Here is a 20,280-nt window from a genome sequence, read left to right as displayed (position 1 = left end):
ACAAAAGTTCAGGAAAAAAAGCCTGGCAAATTGGATAAGATCATATTAGACACCATCTTTGTATTTGGATTCAGAACTCATCCTCGGGGCTGGGAAGAACTGGCTCTAGCATGATGTATGATTCCTTGGATTGTGCAGAGAGAAATGAGCCCATGTATACACTTAAGAGACATGATATGTATCTGGAGAGAAGGAGCGTTCCATAAGGAGTACAAGAACAGAATAAGAAGTCAGGGGCACGGCAGAGGCCGGTGCTGGTGTTGGCAAAGAGCAGGAGTGGAGGAGATTCTGCCCTAACTATGTCTACTGTGATTTTTTTTAAAACTAAAATTAAAATGAAACTAAAAAACCCCAAACCAAATCCTGCCTAACATCATTTGGGGAGCTCTGATAAAAGGTAGAGTTTCACTAATTCTGTGGCAGTTTTTTTTGTTGTTGTTGTTTATTTTTTTTGTTTGTTTGTTTGTTTTGGTTAAGCCTCCCCAGCCTTTCTATGGTGCTGGGAGCAGCACCTGGGATTCTATTGCTCCTATCACAGACTTCCAAAGGACCTCTCTCCCCAATTTCTGCCCTCTTCCCTGCATCCCTATGCCACCTCCTCTTCTGAGACTTTTAAGGTTAAGGTTTTCCTTAGGGGTGTTATTCAGACACCCCTAATTAGTTGCTTCTGTCTTCCTCATCCTATCCCCCCCCTCAAATTTTGTTGGCATTTCCTCTTTACTCCTTTCCGGATGAAGTAGAGAAAAAGGGCATCTAACCAAGCCCTTGTGGTTAATGAGAAGTCACGTCTTTGGTACTTATTTTGCTAACACACTCCAGGACAATATGCTGCCTCAACTATGACTGAAGATATGCTTCTTTTGTTGGATGTGCGTAGAGCAAGCCTCCTCTCTGTCCCTGGTTATTTTTCTTCTCTCACAGGCTTCTGCAGTAGCTTTTCTCTAAGGTAACAAAGGGTTACCATTAGAGCAACATAAATAAACAGAAGAATACAACTAATGGAGCAACTATGGTGCGCTGGTTGCTAGAGTATGTAATTTGTCATCAGTATGGCTCTCCCGTTTCACAGGACCTCGGCATTATGCTCACTTTTATGGACAGGACTCTGGTTTGCATACTTCTCCCAGGACATTGCGATTTCTAAGAAATGAAAAGTGCCCGCTGGGGCACTTTGCTGTCCATCCTGAAGAAGGTACTGATGCCAGGTGACAGCAGGATGTGCTAGGTAGGAAAATGGGGTAGAGATCTCCTGTGATATGTTCATAACCGTCTCCTAAGCGTGGGAACAACATTTGCCTCATTGGATGTATTGATTTAAAATGATGCATGGAGGGAGGGCGGGGCATCATTTCATGGAATGCTCAGAGCAACTCCTTTGCTAAAAGGTTGGAAACCTGTTCCAGAAACCCCAAGCTTTTGTTTCCTGGGAGACTGCCCTTTGTAGGAGTGCTTCCTACATGCAATCAGAGAATTGCCCACAATGACGACCCTCTCTCTCGTCTGTGCCATAACCAAGTAGTCAAAGGAGCTGACTCAAGTTAGCTCAGAATAACCCAGCTTTCCTTCAACAAAACATTGAGTGTCTCCTACATTTTGGGCACCAGACATGGAGATTTTTTTTTATATTCATAGACTTTCTTTTTATCTTCCCAAATGTCCTCCACAACGCCCCCCCTCCTCCCCCCCACTCCTAGGTAGCCAGCTAGCTTCAAGCTAGTTCCTTAAAATCCATTTGTTCAATGGAAAGGTGACTCAAAATTCAAGTCTGCTTGAAAACAAGATTTCATTTTAATGTCTTATGTTTTCTTGTGTTTTGGGGCAGTTTAAAAATGAAACAACAAACCAACAAACAAAATAATTGGTTCTTGTTTAGGCACATCTAACTAAACTGGGTATTTATAATAGGTATTTGTTGAACTTGTATGAAATGTGTTCTTTCAAAGATGAGGATTCTTTCAAACATTCAAAAGTGCCTTTTTCTATTTGACCTACTTCTGGACAGTTAAGCTTTTCTTAGTCAGCTCATGGAAAGCCTTTTGATAGAGAATTTAAATTAAATTAAAAATTAATTTAATATTTATTTCTAGGACACCTGAACAGTACAAGAGCTCCAGAGGGCACTGAATTCACACCAATGGGGCTTAGGTGAGTTGTTCTTCAGTTAATCTGGGAAAGAAGAAAATGGGAAGGAAGACTTGAGCAAATCCATTAACAATTTACAAGCACCTCTCTTTCTTCTTCGTCGCTGGCATTCAAGGAGGATACTGAGCTCCCCTTAGTCTCTGTTTTAATTTTCTTTTAATGATGGATATAGGATGCTAGTTCATATTCTTTTAAGCCAGAGGTAAAGGTCAGCTATTGCATAGATGTTTCAGAGGCAGACAAAACTTCCTGCCAAACTTTCACACACTCTCACCTATTTATTCACCTAAAAACCATGCCCAAATCACCTGAGGTTCACACAAATGACTTAACATAGGGATGGCAGAGACAGCAGAGAATCAGATAACCTTGGAAGTATTTGCATAGAAATGCTTATAGTATTAAATTATTAATTATGGAAATTGAATAAAGCATAAATTAAAATATAAATTTCAGACACATGGGAGAGGGGAGGGTCTACACAATGTCTGCCCATCTAATATGCTCTTGGGTCAGAATTTGGTTTTGGTTGACTGTGTTATCTCTTTAGTAAAATGCCTACTTTTTTTTTTTTTTTTTTTGAGACAGGGTTTCTCTGTGGCTTTGGAGGCTGTCCTGGATAAATGCCTACTTTCGATAGGAGACAATTGAAATCAAGTGGTTTAAAGCAATTGGGGAGAAGTTGGAGCTCAGAATTAAGCATAAGAATAATATGACTAGGAACTAGAGAGATGGCTCAGTGATTATGAGCACTGGCTTCTCTTCCAGAGAACCCAGGTTCTATTCCTAGCATCCACAAGGCATCTCACAATAATATGTAACTCCAGGTATAGGGGACCTAATGCCCTCTTCTGGCCTCTGTGGGTATCAGACATGCAAAGTGTACAGACATGCATGCAGGCAAAACACACATACAGACACACAAATTAAAAATTGAAAAGCAAAACAGAATTATTTTAAAACATGAGACTGCCAAAAACTAAAAGAAAGAAAAAGTGATCTCTTCTGTTAAATAAAAAATGTTTTTTGGGTAGGGTTGCATGGAGCTTAATGGTAGAGAATTTGCCTGGCATGGAAGAGACACTGGGTTTGAATTCCAGTACTGCCAAAACTAGATATTCTCTTTCTAATTGATTTGTTTGTTTCGAGACAGTGTCTGACTAGGTATGAGTTCAGGCTGAACTTGAACTCATAAAGTTCTTGAGTGTTGGGATGACAAAGAGGTACTGCCACACCCGGTACAATTGTCTTCTTGTTCACATTTGGGAAACAGTGGAGTACTAAGCTAATAGTAGCTCTAAAGTCTCAGAAAGAATTTTGACACATCTAGACGCTGCTTGGGATAAAGACAGTCTTCTGTCTGATTATTACCTCTCCTTTGGTTGATTTTCTTTCTTTCTTTTTTTTTTCTTTTCTTTTTTTTTTTTAACTTTTCAAAACCTCTGAACTGTTTCCCTCCCTCACTCTTCTGGGTGCCTTTTCATTTTCTTTTGAGTGACAGGAGAAGCAGCTTAATAAAAGGTAAAGCCAGGCTATTGACATGTTACATCAAAATGAAGGGGACCCAATAGCAAAAGAGAGAAATCCAAGCTGGAGAGAGGTCCATGTTCCTCTTGACTCCAGTGGTGGTGTCTGCCAGCTCAGATTTAGAGTCATTGTTTACTGACACTTATCGTCCCCCCTGTATGGCTCAAGAACTTGGCCAGTTCTTTCTGAGGGATTACCATGTAATCCTTACAACAACACTCTGAAGGCAGGCGTCACTCCTGTTTTACAGAAGAAAAGAGAAAAAAAAGGCATGTACTCTTCAAGGCCACCCAGTGGCAGAGCAGAGGACCATAACTGGAACCATTTGTCCCATCCCTACGGTCCCTTTTCCCCCCATTGTTCAGTGTTTCCCACATGTAGAAGTAGGAGTAAAACGAAGATGGATAAATTCTGTCGGTCTCACACTCATGAGACTAAAATGCTCATTTGGAATTTTGTGCAACTGTCTGCGTAGCTTTCCAACATCCTCTAAATAAAGATCCTTCCCTTCAGTAGCCTGTCATTCCTGCCATCCACAAATCTGTTACCCTTTTGATTATGCATATGCAAGCTCTTGTGTCAATTATTTATTTTGCATCTGGCATTGTAGTAAGCTCTGAAGACATCCCTATCTTTAAGCTGTTCTGACCATAGGGAAGGGACAATAGAGAAACAAACACCACAGTATGTGGGAATTTTAGTAGGAAATGGGGTTTATGAGATGTTATGAGACTGTAGGACTAGAAAAGGTGGATTTTCTAACTTTTCTGAGGATATATTTCTTCTAACATTCTCCCTATGCAGCCCAGTCTAGAAATTTCTATTTCTCTGCTTCAGTTTCCTGAATGCTGGGATTAGAAGCATGCACCATTAAACCTGGTGAAATGATTTTTAAAATTCTTTAATTACATATGTAACTTTCATTACATATGTGTATGTATTTATTATATGTTATATATAATTTTTATTACATCTATGTGTATGCATGCTCATGCCCATGTATGGAAATTAGAGACTAACTCATGGGAATTGGTTCTCTCCTTTTAACACATGGGTCCCAGAGTTCTCAAGCTTGGCAAAAGACACCCAAATGTGCGGAGCCATCTCACTGGCCCTGGGGATTATTTTTGATTAGTGTCCTTAAACCTTTAGATCAGCAGAGAAGACACCTAAAGCTGTGTGCAAAGTTTTTTCAGAGATCTTTGTGACTCTGGGAGTAGAAGCATCTTGGGGCATCACAGGGGAGCTTCAATGATTTTGATGTGTGAGTGGACCAAGAGTTGTCAGGACTGAGAAAGGGAAGAACACAGCCCAGGCAAAAGAAAACATAAGAGGACAAACACACACAAATAATTTGTTTGGACTCCAGCCCAGGGGACTCTTTGAGGCTGTAGAGGAAGGCAGAGTACCAAGGGCAAAGAGTTAGAATCCAGGCCAAGAAAGCAATGATGTACAAGACCAAGCAAGAACTGCAAGGACATTAAAAACTTTCTCACAATTATTATCAGAGTTCGCTGCAAAATTTATTCTCTAATACCATGAGACAAATGTTGGTTCTTTCTATTCTTTTCCAGAAGTTTCTAATCTAGGATAAATTTGCATTCAGGAGTTGAGCTGGGAGCTTGTTTCTGGGTGATAATGTGCTCTGAATTCCAAGCATGGCTTTCAGAAGTTCGGAGGAGCAAAAAGTCTGTAAATCTACATGGTGACATGGCTGTTGGGACCCCAATTGTGGATTTCCCAAATACTTAGTGTTCAAATTAGGGTGCTGTGAGTAAAAAGAGGGGGTTCAAGGAAGAGGATGTGGGCCACAGTGAAAACCTGCTCATTCTGTTGGTGAGAAAGAGGCTGAAGGTTGTGGGTGATACTTGGGATAACAGCAGTCAAATCCATTATCTATGTATCACTATGGGAGTCTCTCTCATGTTTCTGTGGTTGAGGAATTAAACTGGAAGATGAATGAGGTAAGTTAAATTAAGATACAGGACTGGGAATGCATCCTAGTTAGTAGGTAGTTAGTAGTTAGTCCCGTATACACAAATTCCCAAGCTCAGTCCCCAGCACTGGGTAAACTGATTGTGGGTGATGGAGCATGCCCATAACCCTAGTACTCTGGAGATCAGAGTGGGTATTTATAGTCATTCTCAACTACACAGTTAATTGAGGGTAGCCTAGGTTACAAGGGACCCTACTTCAAAAAAATAAAACAACCTGACTGAATTAAGTCACGCACATAATAATCTCTCCATTGGGAGCTGATCTGCACTCCCTCTTCCTTTAGATTTTAAGCTCCATTGCTAGTGGCCTTAGGTAGGTCAGGGATGGTTATCCACACCTGATGGTCTTCCTTCAGCCTGCATTGAGCAATACATCTTTTGCACTGTCCAGTACAAAACCTGAACGTGTTCTCTTCCTTCTCTGAAATAAAGCCTCTGTCTCTTGGACATTAAGAGGGCACAGTCCCATGACACAGTTTCTTTGGCATTCAGAATGAAACCTTCCCCCTTTCAAGGGAGCCAGTCAGTGGGCACCCAGTCAAGAGCAGGCAGTATTTGGGCATGGAGATGAAAAACGTTACCTGCCCACTGGGCTGCTCTGGGCCTATTGTTTATGAGGCCAGGGGAAGGACGAGGAACAGAGGGGGCTTGTGCTGTCGGAACATCTTTGATGAGCACATCTGTACCAAGTTGAAAAGGAAAATGGGCCTGGCCACTTTCTCCCTCCCAACTTTCCTTGGAGTCCCTGACCTTTCTCACAGGGCAGGACTCATGAAGCAGAATTGTTACTTTGTTCAAACATTAAATAACCACCATACCCATCACTCACCTGCCATTTCTCTGACTGGTCCCTCTTAGTCACTCATCATTGCTTATTCCTAACTTCTGGTTCCACTGTACCGAGGAAGGCGAAAACCCACTCCACAGAGTCACATATGCCCGGTGACAATGACTTCCAGAGTCCCAGCCCATGCCACTGTATTTGCAACCAACAAATTAAGCAGCCCCCGTAGCAAACACTGCCTCCTCTCCCTCAGAGGCAACAAACAGAGAAATAGGTCTAGAGGCAAAACAGTACATAAGGAGTCTAGGAACAGTTCATTCAGTCTCCTGGCTTGCAGACCTTTGTGACATCCTGTTTCCTTTTAACTGTCTTCCGTGACCACATACATACATACATACATGTATCATGACAATATATATGTATATACATACACATACATACATATATCCACACAGATATGTACATATATGTATATATACACACATACATATATACACAGAGAACTTCACATTCTTCAAAATATTGTTCTCACAGAGAATACTGTTACCCACAAAGCTGAGAAAGACACTATTTCAATGGAATATTAGATGGTAAATGGTTTCTCTGCTGGCCTGGGTCCCTAGAGGCTTGTAATATGAAGTTCAGGGTCCCAGCCTTCATTCTTAGCATGTGTGGAAATCTTTTAAGATGACTTTGTAGATAAACGGAGAGTGGAAAAGCTTTGGTGTTTAACAGTAAAAACTTTCTTTGGCTTACAAAACCTTTTTGTAGAGACCTAGAGGAAAATAAATATCTGCATAATTAAATCAATGTATCTTATATAATAAATAGCAAGTCACAAAGTTCTAAAAACCTGGCAGAACTTCTCTGGGACAGAGGCTGCTCAGCTACTTGGAAGTTTGCTCAATTGCTTAGCAGGCCTGAAAATACTTACAAAAACGTCCCTAAAAATTGTCCCTCCAAGTCTAGTGGCCAGAAGGACACCAAAGCAAAACAAAACGAAACAACAATCTTAGAACTTGAAAAATCCACAGCCTACGTACCCCAAACTCTTGGTCCTCCATGAAGGGAGCCGCTTGTGGGCTAGCCAGCCATACGTCCAAACGGCCCTGGACTTCCTCTCTGACTCACAGATCCACAGCTCTGATGTAAGGCTCTTAGTGAGTGGGAAGCTGTTTTCAATTCAGGGCAGATGTGGGACACTCATGTAGTCCTGGAGATTATGAACTTTAAAACAAATCGCCTGGAGGACGATAAGTCCAGAGGCCGTATCTGCTTCCTGAGGCCTCGCTGGGGCTCCTTCCAAACACTTAACGTATAACACTGTGACAGGAAGGCAAGCCTGACTCGTTAGGTTCTCAGCCTGTAAAGCGAAGCCTGCAAACGAGCTCGTGCATACATCTCAGAGAGTGCATACATCTCCGAGTGCTTACGCAGACCTTGAGAGCATTGGGAACAAACTTCAGGGATCGAAAAGCTCCTCCCTCCTGGGCCCCCAACACTATCTTTATACCGTTTGACTCATTGTGTTTCGTTTTTCCAAAAGCTGAAATTGAATTGTTCTGGTTCAGGCTTTTCTTGGCTCATGAAAGGGAGGGGGAGGGCTAGTCCAAGACTTCCATGGAGAAACATCTAGAAATCCATTTAACGTGGCAAGCTTAATGTTCTAGAATGAACATTCATATGGCACAAACTGTTTGTTTCCCGGCACACACTCTTTTCAGAGGGCTGGCTCATCCTCCAGGTTTACTCCCCTCCCCAAATTCTAGCTGGGACTTGATATAATTTAATCCAGTTTAATAACCCTGAAAAGAAAGGTTATAAAAACATTAATTTTTGAAGGCATCCAAAAGGAAAATTTTAATACTTTTAAAAAAATAAAATACAGGGCCAGGATGTGGTGACGAATGCCTTTAAATCCTAGCACTGGAGAACAGAGCCAAGTAGATCTCTGAGTTTGAGGCTAACCTGATCTGCGGAGCAAGTTCCAGGACAGACAGGGAAACCCTGTCTCAAAAATCCAAAAACAAAAAACAAAAACAAACACCAACAAACAAACAAAACCAACCTTAAAACAACGACAACAACAAAAACCAAACCAATAAAACCAAACCAAACCAAAACCCAACAAGTTTCATATAGTGCTTAAAACTGTAAAAGTTGGTGTCTGTCGTATTTTGTTCACACAGATAAGTCTTAAGTTCAAGTTACATCAGTGAAGGAGAAGATGGCTTCCTTAAAATGCATGGATTCAAAAGGGCATACTGTAGAGCTAGTGAGGTGACTCAGTGGGTGAATGCAGTTACCCTGGGAACCTGACATCTGAGTTTGGGAACACGGGAGGAAGGAGAGCATCTACTCCTGCAAGTTGTTCTTTAACCACTACATGAACACTGGCATGCAGACACATATGCAACATGCTCACTGGTGCGAATACATACATAGAAAGTAATTTTTTTCTTTAGTATGACAAAGGTGACACCACAGATCTGGGTGCCAAGTTACCAGAGACCCTTAGAGCTGTGAGTTCTGTCTTCAACGGGAAAGACCCAAACTGACAATTAAACTCTTTTTTAATTTAAAAAAATTTTATTTTATGTGCATCAATGTTTTGCTACATATGTATGTTCATGTGAGGATGCCGGATCCACTGGAACTGGAGTTACAGACAGTTGTGAGCTGTCATGTGGGTGCTGGGAATTGAACTCTGGTCCTCTGGAAGAGTAGCAGGTGCTCTTAGCCGTCTCTCCAGCCCCCCAAAAATTAAACCGTTTCTTAGGAATGTGTGAAAACGATCACCAGTTGGTATACTTGCTTTTTATTTCATTCTATTTATTTATTCTTCTGACAAGGTCTCACAGAGCCCAAGCTAGCTTTGAACTTGCTATGTACGTCCTCCTGTCTCTACCTCCCTAGAGCTGGGGTTGGAGGCAAGCAATAGAATAAGGGATACTGAGAGTTCTAGGTAAGACCGAAAGGGATGTCTCCCTGTGTCTTTAACGGATTAGTAGAACCATCAGCAGAGTCAGTTTGTCTGTTTGTACAGAGACTGAATTCAATAGATGATTTCTAAAGTCCAAATCTAAAATATCAGTGATAATGTATTAGCTAAGCCCTGGCGGGCTGGAGAGTGTAGTCTTCCCTTCTGTTTCTAAAAGCCATCACTAACTGCTACTGGGTAACATCCCAAAGCCTCCCCTTGGAACTTTCATCTATAATGAAAGCAGAGAAGGCAAAATTTAGCTAAAAAGTAGGACCTGAGCTATAAGGATATTTATGACTTCATAAAAACTAGGAAAATAGGTTTTCTTTAGCTGGATAGGATATTAGAGAAACTGTTCCCAAAGATGTGATTTCTAAATTCTGATCTTGCTCACGGGCATCAATAATATATTTATTAAGTAATTAGGATTGGTTTCATTAAAATTTGTTTTTGCATGGAAACGGTTGAGATGTGGTAATCAAAAGTGGGCAATTTTAATAAATGTAGGCAAGGTGGCAGGCAGAGTGTTTGGGGATGACCCTGGCTTATGAATCAGGAAGCTCAAATGCTAGTTAGTTCTGGGGTAGATCTAGCTGCCTTATAACCCTGACCATGGCACTTCTCTGTTGTACTAGCTTGCTTTCTGTCGCTGTGATAGAACACTGACCAAAGCAACTTGTGCATGTGTATGTGTTATTTCAACTTATAGGCTCTAGTCCATTACTGAGGGCAGGCAAGGCAGGCACTCAGAGAGCACCCTGGAGGTGGGAACCAGAGCGGGTAGATGAATATAAAGGAATGCTGCTTGCTGGTCCGCTTTTCCTGCTGTTTGGTCAGCTACTTTTCTTGCATAACTCAGGCTTCCTTGTCTAGATCTCACATCCCACAGAGCACCCGGAACTCCTCCAGCAGTTATCAATCCAGAAAATACCTCATGGACACGTCCACAAGCCAATCTGAAGGAGGCTGGTTATCAAGCTAGTCCCCCTCTTCCCAAGTGACTCTAGTTAGTGTCTAGTAGACTGAGACCATCCAGAACACCTGTTTTCCACTTGTTTCTTCTTCTATACAAAGAAGGTGCTGGTCTGTTCATCTTCCCCTAACAACCAAGAGAGAAACTTGGCTGCTGACAGATGTTGTGTTTGGTTTTGAATTTGGATCTCAGGAACACAAGTGGTCATGCTCATAGAAGCAGTGTCTACCAGCGTGGTCCTGATTTTACACCAGGCAAAGATCCACAGCCCTCCTCTGAGATGCTCTTTTTCACAGTCATAAGAGGCATCTTGTCACCCTTCTGAAAGAGCAAGCTTAGATACATCAGCAACCCCCTCTTAGCAGAAGTGTTGCTGTTAGGATTTTCTTTCCCTGCACCTGCTTTCATTTCCTGGCCATGGTTTGATACTATAGGAATATCATTCAAAACAAACATGTATCCTATTGATGTTCGGTTGAACTGTGTCCCACCTCCGTCTCCAAATTCTCATACCAAAGCCCCAGTCTCCACACTTAGGAATGGTGCCTCATTTGGAAGAAGGATTTTTAAGGAGGCAATGAAGTTAGAAGGAGGTGACTAGGATATGGCCTAATCCAATACTAATGGTGTTCTTATAACAAGGGGAAAATGTTGTCACAGATACCTTGTGTAGGGAGACAACCACAAGTCAAGGTGAGAGGCCTGGAACTGAGGCTTCCCTCTCAGACCTCAGAGGAAACCATCCTGAGTAACACCTTCATCTTATGCTGCCAGACTCCACAGCACTAAGAGAATAAACTGTGTAAGCCACCACACTAGTGCTTTCTTCTGGTGGCCCTAGTTAGAAAATGCAACTAGCATCTTCCAAAACCTGATTTTACAGTACATCTTGGATCCTGCTCTGTCCAAGATACTCAGCATACACAAATCAAGGCATTTTAGTGCTAGGGGATGGTGGGGTGGAAGAGACAAACTTGAGTAGGCTGATGTTGGGGAACTCTTCAGTAGTAACTCATTTATTTAGTTATTTAGCTTTTCTCTTAAATTTAAAAACTCTCTCTCTCTCTCTCTCTCTCTCTCTCTGTGTATACATGTGTAAGTGCACTCATGCTTATGGAGATGAGGACAACTTTGGGGAGTTGGGAGTTGTTTCTATCACCATGAAACATCCAGGGATCAACAACAGGTTATCAGAGCTGGGTATGGTGACACACGCCTTTATTTCACTATCCAGGAGGCAGAGGCAGGCAATCCCTGTGAGTTCTAGGCCATTCTAGTCTATATATTGAGTTCCAGGCCAGCCATGACTACATAGTAAGACCTTGTCTCAAAACACACACACACACACACACACACACACTCCAGACACCTTTAGCCATGGGGCCATCTCACTTGCTCTAGTTATTTAGTTTTATGTGATCAAAGGACACATGCCTATGTGAAAGTATCATAATGAAGCCCATAATTCTATATAACTAGTGCAAATTTAAAAGTTACTGACATATCCCTGTCTCCCACCTCTCAAGCAAAGTGAGACCGAAATAATCCTCAAAGCACAACAAAAATCACCATAAATGGAGTAGATGAGGAGAGGACACACTCCTGAGACATACAAGATTCTGTTAAAGGTGTGCTCTGCATTGGTCCATAAGAGACAGGACTCCTCAGGTCTGTGTCTATGAAGCACATGACTCCAGGAGCCTAAAATACATCATCCTCTTAAAACCTTTCTCCAATATAAACCAAGCAAGCAACATGCTAATTCATATCCGGGACATATACCATATTGATTTTCTACTTACAGTACTTTTTCAAAATTAAAGGGCCATTGTAGACACAGCTCAGTGGTAGAGCATCTGCCTCAAATGTATGAGGCCTTGTGTTTGATTCCTAGCACTGAAACAATGAAATAGAAGGGGATACTAAGAATGAGGATTGCAGACTGACATCAACACAAGCCCTCATTTCACAGAGCGAGCTGCTATAGTTTCCAAAGATGAAATGCAGACTGAGTCCAACCCTGTGGTTCCCAGATGCAGAATCTGGCAAAGTTCAGAAGGGAGTAGCTTGTGCAAAGCTAGCAGGAAGTAAGCGTCAATCCCCCAACTTTGAGATTTATTAAAATCAATCTCCAGTGTCTTTCTTCTTAAAGAGCACAGAAGAAAATAGTCTCTCAGTACTGACACTGTTTATAACTTAAAGCTTGGACCAAGTAAGACAGGCTTCAAACAAGGCAGGAAGGGGAAAGGAGGAAAACCTGAAGGTTAACGACATGGGCCAGGCAGGTGGATGGGGGCCAGGGATTCCTTGAGGCAGCTTTTCAGGATCTCGGAGATCAAGGGTTCTCAGAGAATTTGATGCTCCGTGAGGAGGAGGCTTAGAGATGCCGCGTGTCGTGCACCGGCTTACGTTTTTTTTTCCTTTCATATATTGATTGCTTGTCTGTGACCTGGCAGCTTGTCTGTACATAATTCACAACAAACCTCATCTCCCTAACTTTCTCACGAGTATGAAAAGTAATGCTGAAAGCTTTACAGAGCCGTGCAAAACAGACTCTTTGGAGGAAAAAGAATAACACTGTAATTATGTCTGCCTCCTGCGCAGGCCAGTTCCCACTGTACACACCCTGAAAAGCCCAGTGTTTTATTTCACAGTTCAAGCAATTCTTCCCAAATGAAAGAAGTCTCCCAGTGTGTTTCCTGGCGTTGCAATATGCTTTTTCCAAGAGGGAATTTCACAATGCTGAAAATCTTTGACATCAATCAAGATTTCCCTAAGTTGGAAGTGGTTGGAGATGACTCCAAACAGCTAGCTGTTCACCCTGTTCATGCAGTAGCTCAACAGCCATGGGCCTTCTCTTCTTGGGACTCACAGGGTTTCATGTGGATTTGCGGTGATTCAAGTGTGAAGACTTCACACAATACCCCTTCCAACTCTCCAGCGATGCTTTAACGCCTTGTTTCTCAGCACTGGCTGCTGATAGCCAACTAAGGATGCTAAGAATTTGCTGACTCCCAGCCTCGCTCCCTTGGAAAGCTGATTAGAAGGTAGGGTGGGGCCCAAAGGTTCCTCATCACTGGGCAAGTGTGAGACATTTGGTTTCAAGGCTCTAAATTTTTTTTAATTTATTTTTTACTTCTTTTATTGTTATTAATTTTTGAGATTGTTATGTAATTAAAATATAATTCCTTTCTCCAAACCCTCACATATATCCCTCCTTGCTTTCTTTCAAATTCATGACCTCTTTTTAAACACACACACACACACACACACACACACACACTCCTCAGGCATAATGTTACTTGTATATAGTTTTCAGGTCTTACTGGACACATCTACAAAACATTCTCGCATGAAAGGCTCAAGGAATATCCTAGGTGATAGGGCAGAAAGACTGTAAAAGTCAGAAGGTCAGGGAATTTGCTGTGAGATTGTGTCTCCAAATAACATCAAAAGCTATACCCAGAAAGTCTCACCAACATGACTGCCCAAACATGAGCTAGATAAGGATGACAATAATGGACATGTCACAAAGGATGTGTAAAAGGATGCCTCAACCCTACACAGAGAACTACAGGAACTGAAAAAAAATCTTGGAGAAATAGTCTTGTCTTTTATTTTTTGAAGCAGAGCCTCACTATATAAACTGATTTGGTCTAGAATTCACTACGTAGACCAGTTGGTCTCAAATTCACTGTCCTCCTGGGTTCTGGGATTTTAGATATGAACTAGCATTGCTAGCTAATCCCCAAGTTCCTGATACTGACTAGACATGGGAACTTAAAGAATAGTACCAAGGGTTCTGGAGGTTGGATCATTGGTTAAGAGCCCTGATGCTCAAGCTTGAGACCTGAATTAGAATCCTAGCACCCTATTGGGCGCTCACAATTGCCTGTAACTCTAGCTCCACGGGAACCATGGGCTTCAGTGCACACAGGCGCACATACACTTACACAGATGTGCTTGCACACACATAAAAGGAATCTTTAAAAAGTAGTACACAAGATTAGTCTAGGGAATAGTCTAGGACATTTGGAGATTTTACTTTCCCAAGTGGTTTTTTAAGCACAGCTAGGCTAACAGCCACTGCCTCATTTGAAGCGGCAGCCCACTGACTGATCACTTGGAAGGGTGGTTTATGGAGACAGTCATAAAGGTTAGATAAAGAGCCCTACAGGAATATCTAATTTGAGTCCTGACAACCTGGGTGGTGTTGGGTAACGTCTGTTTATTTGAGACAGGGTCTGACTGTGTAGCCTTGTCTGGCATAGAACTAGCTATGTAGAACAAGCTGACCTGGAACTCATAGAGATCCATCTGCTTCTGTATCATTCTTTTCTAGATCAGCAAAGTAAAGTCTGGAGCAGTGAAGTTACTTGCTTGGATGTCCTACGCTAAGCAGAATCATAGAATTTAGTTGCCATGCCTCTCCCTGCTCATTTGCTCCTTCCTGGCTTTTTAACCTGTCTTCCCTTAAAAGATAACAAGCAAAAGAAGCACAGGCCTTGTGTGGTACATCTTTGTTACCATCAGAATCGCTATTGGAAACGGTACTAGCAGCAGCTAGCGGTAGGTGCTCTGTGTGTGTTCTTTTGATAATCTTGGGCTGGAGATAGCTCAGTCAATACAGTGCTTGTCTCAGAGACTTTGAGGACCTGAGTTCCATTCCCCAAACCCAAACCAAACAATAGCAGCACCCAGACATGGTATTACTCCAACATAGCAGTGGGCATCTGGTTTTTTAGGGCTTTCCAAATGTGAACCTACTTCTTGTATTGAGGGCCCAAAGTCAACCAAACAGCAATCTTTGGGTTTTGAGTTCAAAAGGTAGGAAGAACATGGAATTTGATAAGGCCTTACAACATTTCAAAGAGGGAGAAAGATGTAAAAGGACAGAGTCTCTTCTTCCAATTTATCACACTGTCACTGGGTATGAAAATCTGTTCTTTCCTGCAAAATGGAGGCTATATTGACACTGAGGAGGAATATTATGCTGTTGAACATTCAAAGGAAAATAATGACTACTAATGGGTAAGCTTGCATGTCATCGTATGTGCAAAGCTTAATTTACTTGTGCTAGACACTTGGCTTACAATAGTGACATAGGTCCTTCTACCCTCTTGTAGCGTAAGTTTTCAATGTGAAGACCAGTGGGTATGAAAGCAGATTAGTGAAACAGTAATTATTAAATTGCATTTTGCTTGTGTTTTTAGGCAGAGACTTGCGTATCAGACTAGCATCAAACTTGGTGAAGATGACCTAGAACTTCCAATTCCCCTACTTTTATCCCTTGAGTATTGGAATTATAGGTGTGTACCATCATTCCTGGCTTCCTGAGGTCCTAGAGATCAAATCCAGGGCTTCCTGTATGTTAGACATACTCTCTACCAACTGAATTACACCCCCGGTCCCAGTTGGTGTTAAATTTGACACAAGAAGTCCTCAGAGAGACTGGAGAGGGTGTGGACAACAGTGACTCTGTGCCAGGCAGGCTTTTGAATTACAAGATTTTTCTGGGTGTGAAAGGAGAACATTACAGGCAACAGATTTTTAAAATGCAGGGTGTGGGGAGGGAGGTTTGCACAGTGGGATAGTGGGGAGAGTCAAGTATAATGGGCTACAGAGAGGAGGAGGAGGTAGGACTTGAAGCCACAGGCTCATGTTATCTTAGGCCATGGAAAGCAGGGTGGGCTTTACCTGAACTCAGTAAGATACCACTGGAGAATTTTAAACAGAGAAGCAGCATGCAGTGTGCCTTAATGTACTTCCTGTGGTGTGTGGAGAAAGGACGGGGTATATTGAAGACAATGATGAACATTCTCTACCCAAATGACACATGATTGAAAAAGCTGAAGTGACAAAAATCTGCATGTATTTTTTTTAAAGCAATGCTCTGTGGACCTACTCCTCTGTATCCCTACAATTTTTCTTTTCTTTTCTTTTTTTCAAAAGACACAACAGTTATTCTACATTTAAAATTGGGACTCAATTTATAAATCATCTAGTCTTAACCTGCCAAGCTGAGGTCAGGAATACATTTGCCAGCTCTGCTGTGTTTGTGTGTCAACACAGAAGATAAGAGCATCCTTTTAGACCGTTGGCAGTGAACACAGCCATCACCTTTCCCTTTCACCAGAGAGAGGTGTGGTGTTGAAAGTGAGCATACACCACTCACACTGAACTTCATTAGATCCCAGGGGAAGCACGAGAATTTCTGGCATCCTCATTTTAGATGGGTTGAGTGAGATAAGCAGGCGTGCTGGTAAGGTAGGATGCAGGATTTATTGTCAAGACAAGCATTACTTCTCACCACCAGAGAACTCTTGGCAGCCCCTACATACATAAAATTAAGACTTTAAACTTTTCCCCGGGCCAGCCAGAAACGAATCTTCTTCCTTTAGATAGGCTGTTTCTACTACCTAGGCACACACAGAGACAATGAGGCTCTCAATAACCCAGAGGGTGTTATATACTTGATAAATGTAGCATTTTTACAGCCCCCAAAGGTGAACTCTCTTTATACCAGGAGAGTTCCCTTTTCAGATTCTCATTCAAGACAAAGTGTATTTCCATGATCAAGTTATGAACTCCCAAACTAAGGCAACTTGGACAGACCTTTCCTCAGCCACTCTACTGGGCAACGCCACAGTCATCCGTTTTAATGAAAGCTGTTAATGTCACCTCCATCAGAATGGTCGCCTTGGGCTGACATTCTGAGCCCTGCACAGGTGTTCTTGGCCACCACTGTAATGCAGGTTATTACCCTATCAACACGGCACAGATGTGCCTTCTGTCTGAACTTAGGGTGGCGTGCCTGCCAAGTGTGCAACCCTTTCTGCAGGCCCAGGTCCATGGGCATCAAAATGCTGTTCTAGCTCAGTGGTCCCCAGCACTGCCATCTGTCTCCCTAGGACAGGGGCTGGGGAACATAGGTCAGCTGCCAGAGTCCTTGTCTAGCATGCATGAAGCTCTGAATTTGATCCCCAACACCGCATAAACTGGGTGTGATGGCATATGTCTGTTATCAGAGCACTTGGCCAGGGTGAACTCCTGGGGTGGGCTGGGGAATAATCAAGGATGCCGTGCTCTGAAGCCAGGCTCCCTTAACTTAAGACACATCCCGTAATCTGCTTTTGCTGCAAAACTAATGGCACTGCCTGCACGCACACTTACCAGGTGTCTCTTGAGCATTTAATAGCAGCCAGGTACCCTAGAAGAGCCAATGAGTCCTGCTAAGCAGTCTGTCTCCAGGTACCTCGCATGATTTTTGCTTTTCTGGTCTTCTCTTTCCACCTAGTTCTAAAAGGTCTGTCAAAGCTCACTCCCATCACCTCTCCCAAGGGTTTTGTCCTGACATCACAGAGTTTCCTCATGTTGAATGTCTCCCCAAATCTACGACACTGTCATCTTGCTCTTAAGTGGGAAGTGTGCATTCATTGAGCGTTTGCTGTCAAACCTGGGCTCTGGGCTCTGTCTGATTTGAAACTTTGTTTCCCTTCCAGGTAGTACCTGCAGGCACTGCGGTTGGCCTTGCCGCCTTCCTTAGCACTGCCATATGCTGTGGATCCCTGGTACTGAGAACCCGCCTGCCTTCAAGCCACAGAGAGGGGCTGATGATGATAGCGCTTTTTCTTTGTCCCATGGCTTGGATGACTCAATAGGGTGGGGATGGTGACTCAGGAGGGAGATAGGGTTCTCTTCCCCATGAGGGATGGCTTCAGAATTGATCTTGACCTCGAGAATGACCTTGCCTGGCTGTCTGGGAAAATCTTGTTTTTATAGAGGAGTTAAGTGGTAAGAAAGGAGGCCAGTTCCCAGCCACAGTGCAGCTTTCCCACTGATAAGACACAGACTGGGAAATGTGTGTGTGTGTGTGTGTGTGTGTGTGTGTGTGTGTGTGTGTGAGAGAGAGAGAGAGAGAGAGAGAGAGAGAGAGAGAGGGAAACAGGGAATGATGGACACAGACAGACAGGCAGGCAGACACTGGGAAATGTATGTGTGTGTGTGTGTGTGTGTGTGTGTGTGTGTGTATGTGAGAGAGAGAGGGGGGGAGAGAGAGGGAGAGAAAGGGAGGGAGACAGGTAGACACTGGGAAATATGTGTGAGAGAGAGGCAGGCAGGCAGACACAGAGACACAGAGACAGAAAGATATCTCTGAGGGGTGGGAAGGTTTTACTGGGGCTCTGAGTGAATGTGAGTGAATCAAACTCGCAACAAATCTAATAGGGACAGTCAGGACACAGTCTTCAGCTTTTTGTCTACCACTCACCGGTTATCCAAGGGTGGAAAAAAAAAGATCTTGAGGACGAATGGACGTCTTCTTCCATTTCCTTCTCCTCCCCACCGCACTGTGCAAGTCTTCCGTTTTTCTCCCCTCCTTTTGCTTATTCCCTTTCCTCTTCTGCCCCTCGTTTGACTGATGGCTTCCGTGGCAGCGTGAAGGGGTGGCACTAACCCTGCTGTCTGCCTCCAGCTCCCCCAGAGGGATGTGGTTGTTGCCGGGTAGTACTGGCTGTCATTCCTGAAGCCTGCCTGTGAGCCCTGAAGATTTGGGCCAGCAGCTCTGGGCTCTGGTGGCACACTGACTGTTCTACATGACTGGGCTCTCTCTGAAGTAAATCTCTTGACAAGCAATTGGCTTCCACCACCTGTACCTAGAAATCCTTCTTCCCATCTGTGAGACGCAACCAGTTCCCTCTGCTCCCAGGGTCCCTCCAACCCAAAGCCTGACTTTCCTTCAAGCTGCCGGCTGCAGGGGCTGCCATCCTGGCCTGGCCTGACACTGCCTTCCGTCACCACCATGGGAGCCTGGGTGTGGAGGCACTCCCGCCACTGTGGAGCCTCTCCTGTGTAACACGGCCCTGTGTGAATTTCTGTTTGGTGCTGAACATAGTCTGACTGGCTGTGTAAGTGGGAGGAACAGAAATGTGAATCAACGGGCCAACGAGTGGTCATGGAAAATATATGCCACACTGATATGCCTCTGTCTGTCTCAAGAAGGTGTGTGTGTGTGTGTGTGTGTGTGTGTGTGTGAGACAGAAGTTCTGGTTAAAATCTGCTTAGGGTGAAATACAGATGTAGTAGGGTTGTGGGTTTTTTGTTTGTTTGTTTGTTTCTTTTTAGAGACAGCATTTTTCTGTGTAGCCTTAGCTATCCCTGGCTGTCCTGGAACTCACAACTCACTCTATAGACCAGGATGGACTCGAACTCACAGATTGGTCTATCTCTGCCTCTGAGTGCTAGGATTAAAGGCATGTTCCACCACTGCCTGGCTGAAGGTTAATTTTCTTTAAAAATTAGGTTTATTCTTTGTATTTTATGTCTTAGTGCTTTGTTTGAATGATATGTGTGCAGCAATGCATGCTTGGTGCCCACAGAGGTCAGAAGTGGCCATCAGATCCCCTAGAGCTGGTTGTGAGCCACCATGTGGGTGCTGGGAATTGAACCAGGGTCCTCTATAACCAAATGCTCTTAACTGCTGTGCCATCTCTCCCGCTCCCCACGGGCTGACTTTTTGTTATTATTTTTAGATAGGGTTTCATGTAGCCCAGGTTGTCCTCAAACTTTCTATGCATCTGAGGATGGCCTTGAACATCAGATCCTCCTGTCTCTACTTCCAAAGCTCTGAGAACAGGTATGTGACATCATTCCTGGCTTGAGTTGACTTTCCAGCAAGGGATTTAGGATACATTATCTTTTTTTTTCCTGATTACCCCAATCACAGAAAATTTGGGTAATGTGTTAGCATTTACAAACTGCTTTTTTAGAAACTCTGGAAAATAATATAAAGTTTCAAAACAGACGTGTAAGAAACCATTATACTCATGATCAGATACATAAATGTTACCATGAGGTTGTTTGTGAGGGGCAAGTA

The 20,280-nt window shown here is 43.1% G+C and overlaps 1 protein-coding gene across 1 annotated transcript in view; it reads right to left on the bottom strand.

Annotated features, from left to right (window-relative positions):
- The window catches only part of Sash1 (SAM and SH3 domain containing 1), a 217,634-nt gene extending 209,891 nt beyond the window's left edge, over positions 1-7,743 (bottom strand). The window contains exon 1 of the mRNA XM_040728178.1: positions 7,494-7,743. Within this exon, the coding sequence (XP_040584112.1) occupies positions 7,494-7,514 (21 nt within the window). The 5' untranslated portion in view covers positions 7,515-7,743. The remainder of the gene's footprint in view (positions 1-7,493) is intronic.
- Positions 7,744-20,280: the final 12,537 nt, after the last annotated feature.

The sequence above is a fragment of the Mesocricetus auratus genome, unplaced genomic scaffold, assembly GCF_017639785.1.
Source record: "Mesocricetus auratus isolate SY011 unplaced genomic scaffold, BCM_Maur_2.0 Super-Scaffold_100018, whole genome shotgun sequence".
Classification (NCBI taxonomy): Eukaryota; Metazoa; Chordata; class Mammalia; order Rodentia; family Cricetidae; genus Mesocricetus; species Mesocricetus auratus.
Note: the sequence above shows the minus strand (reverse complement) of the source record. Positions and strands in the feature narration are given on the sequence as shown.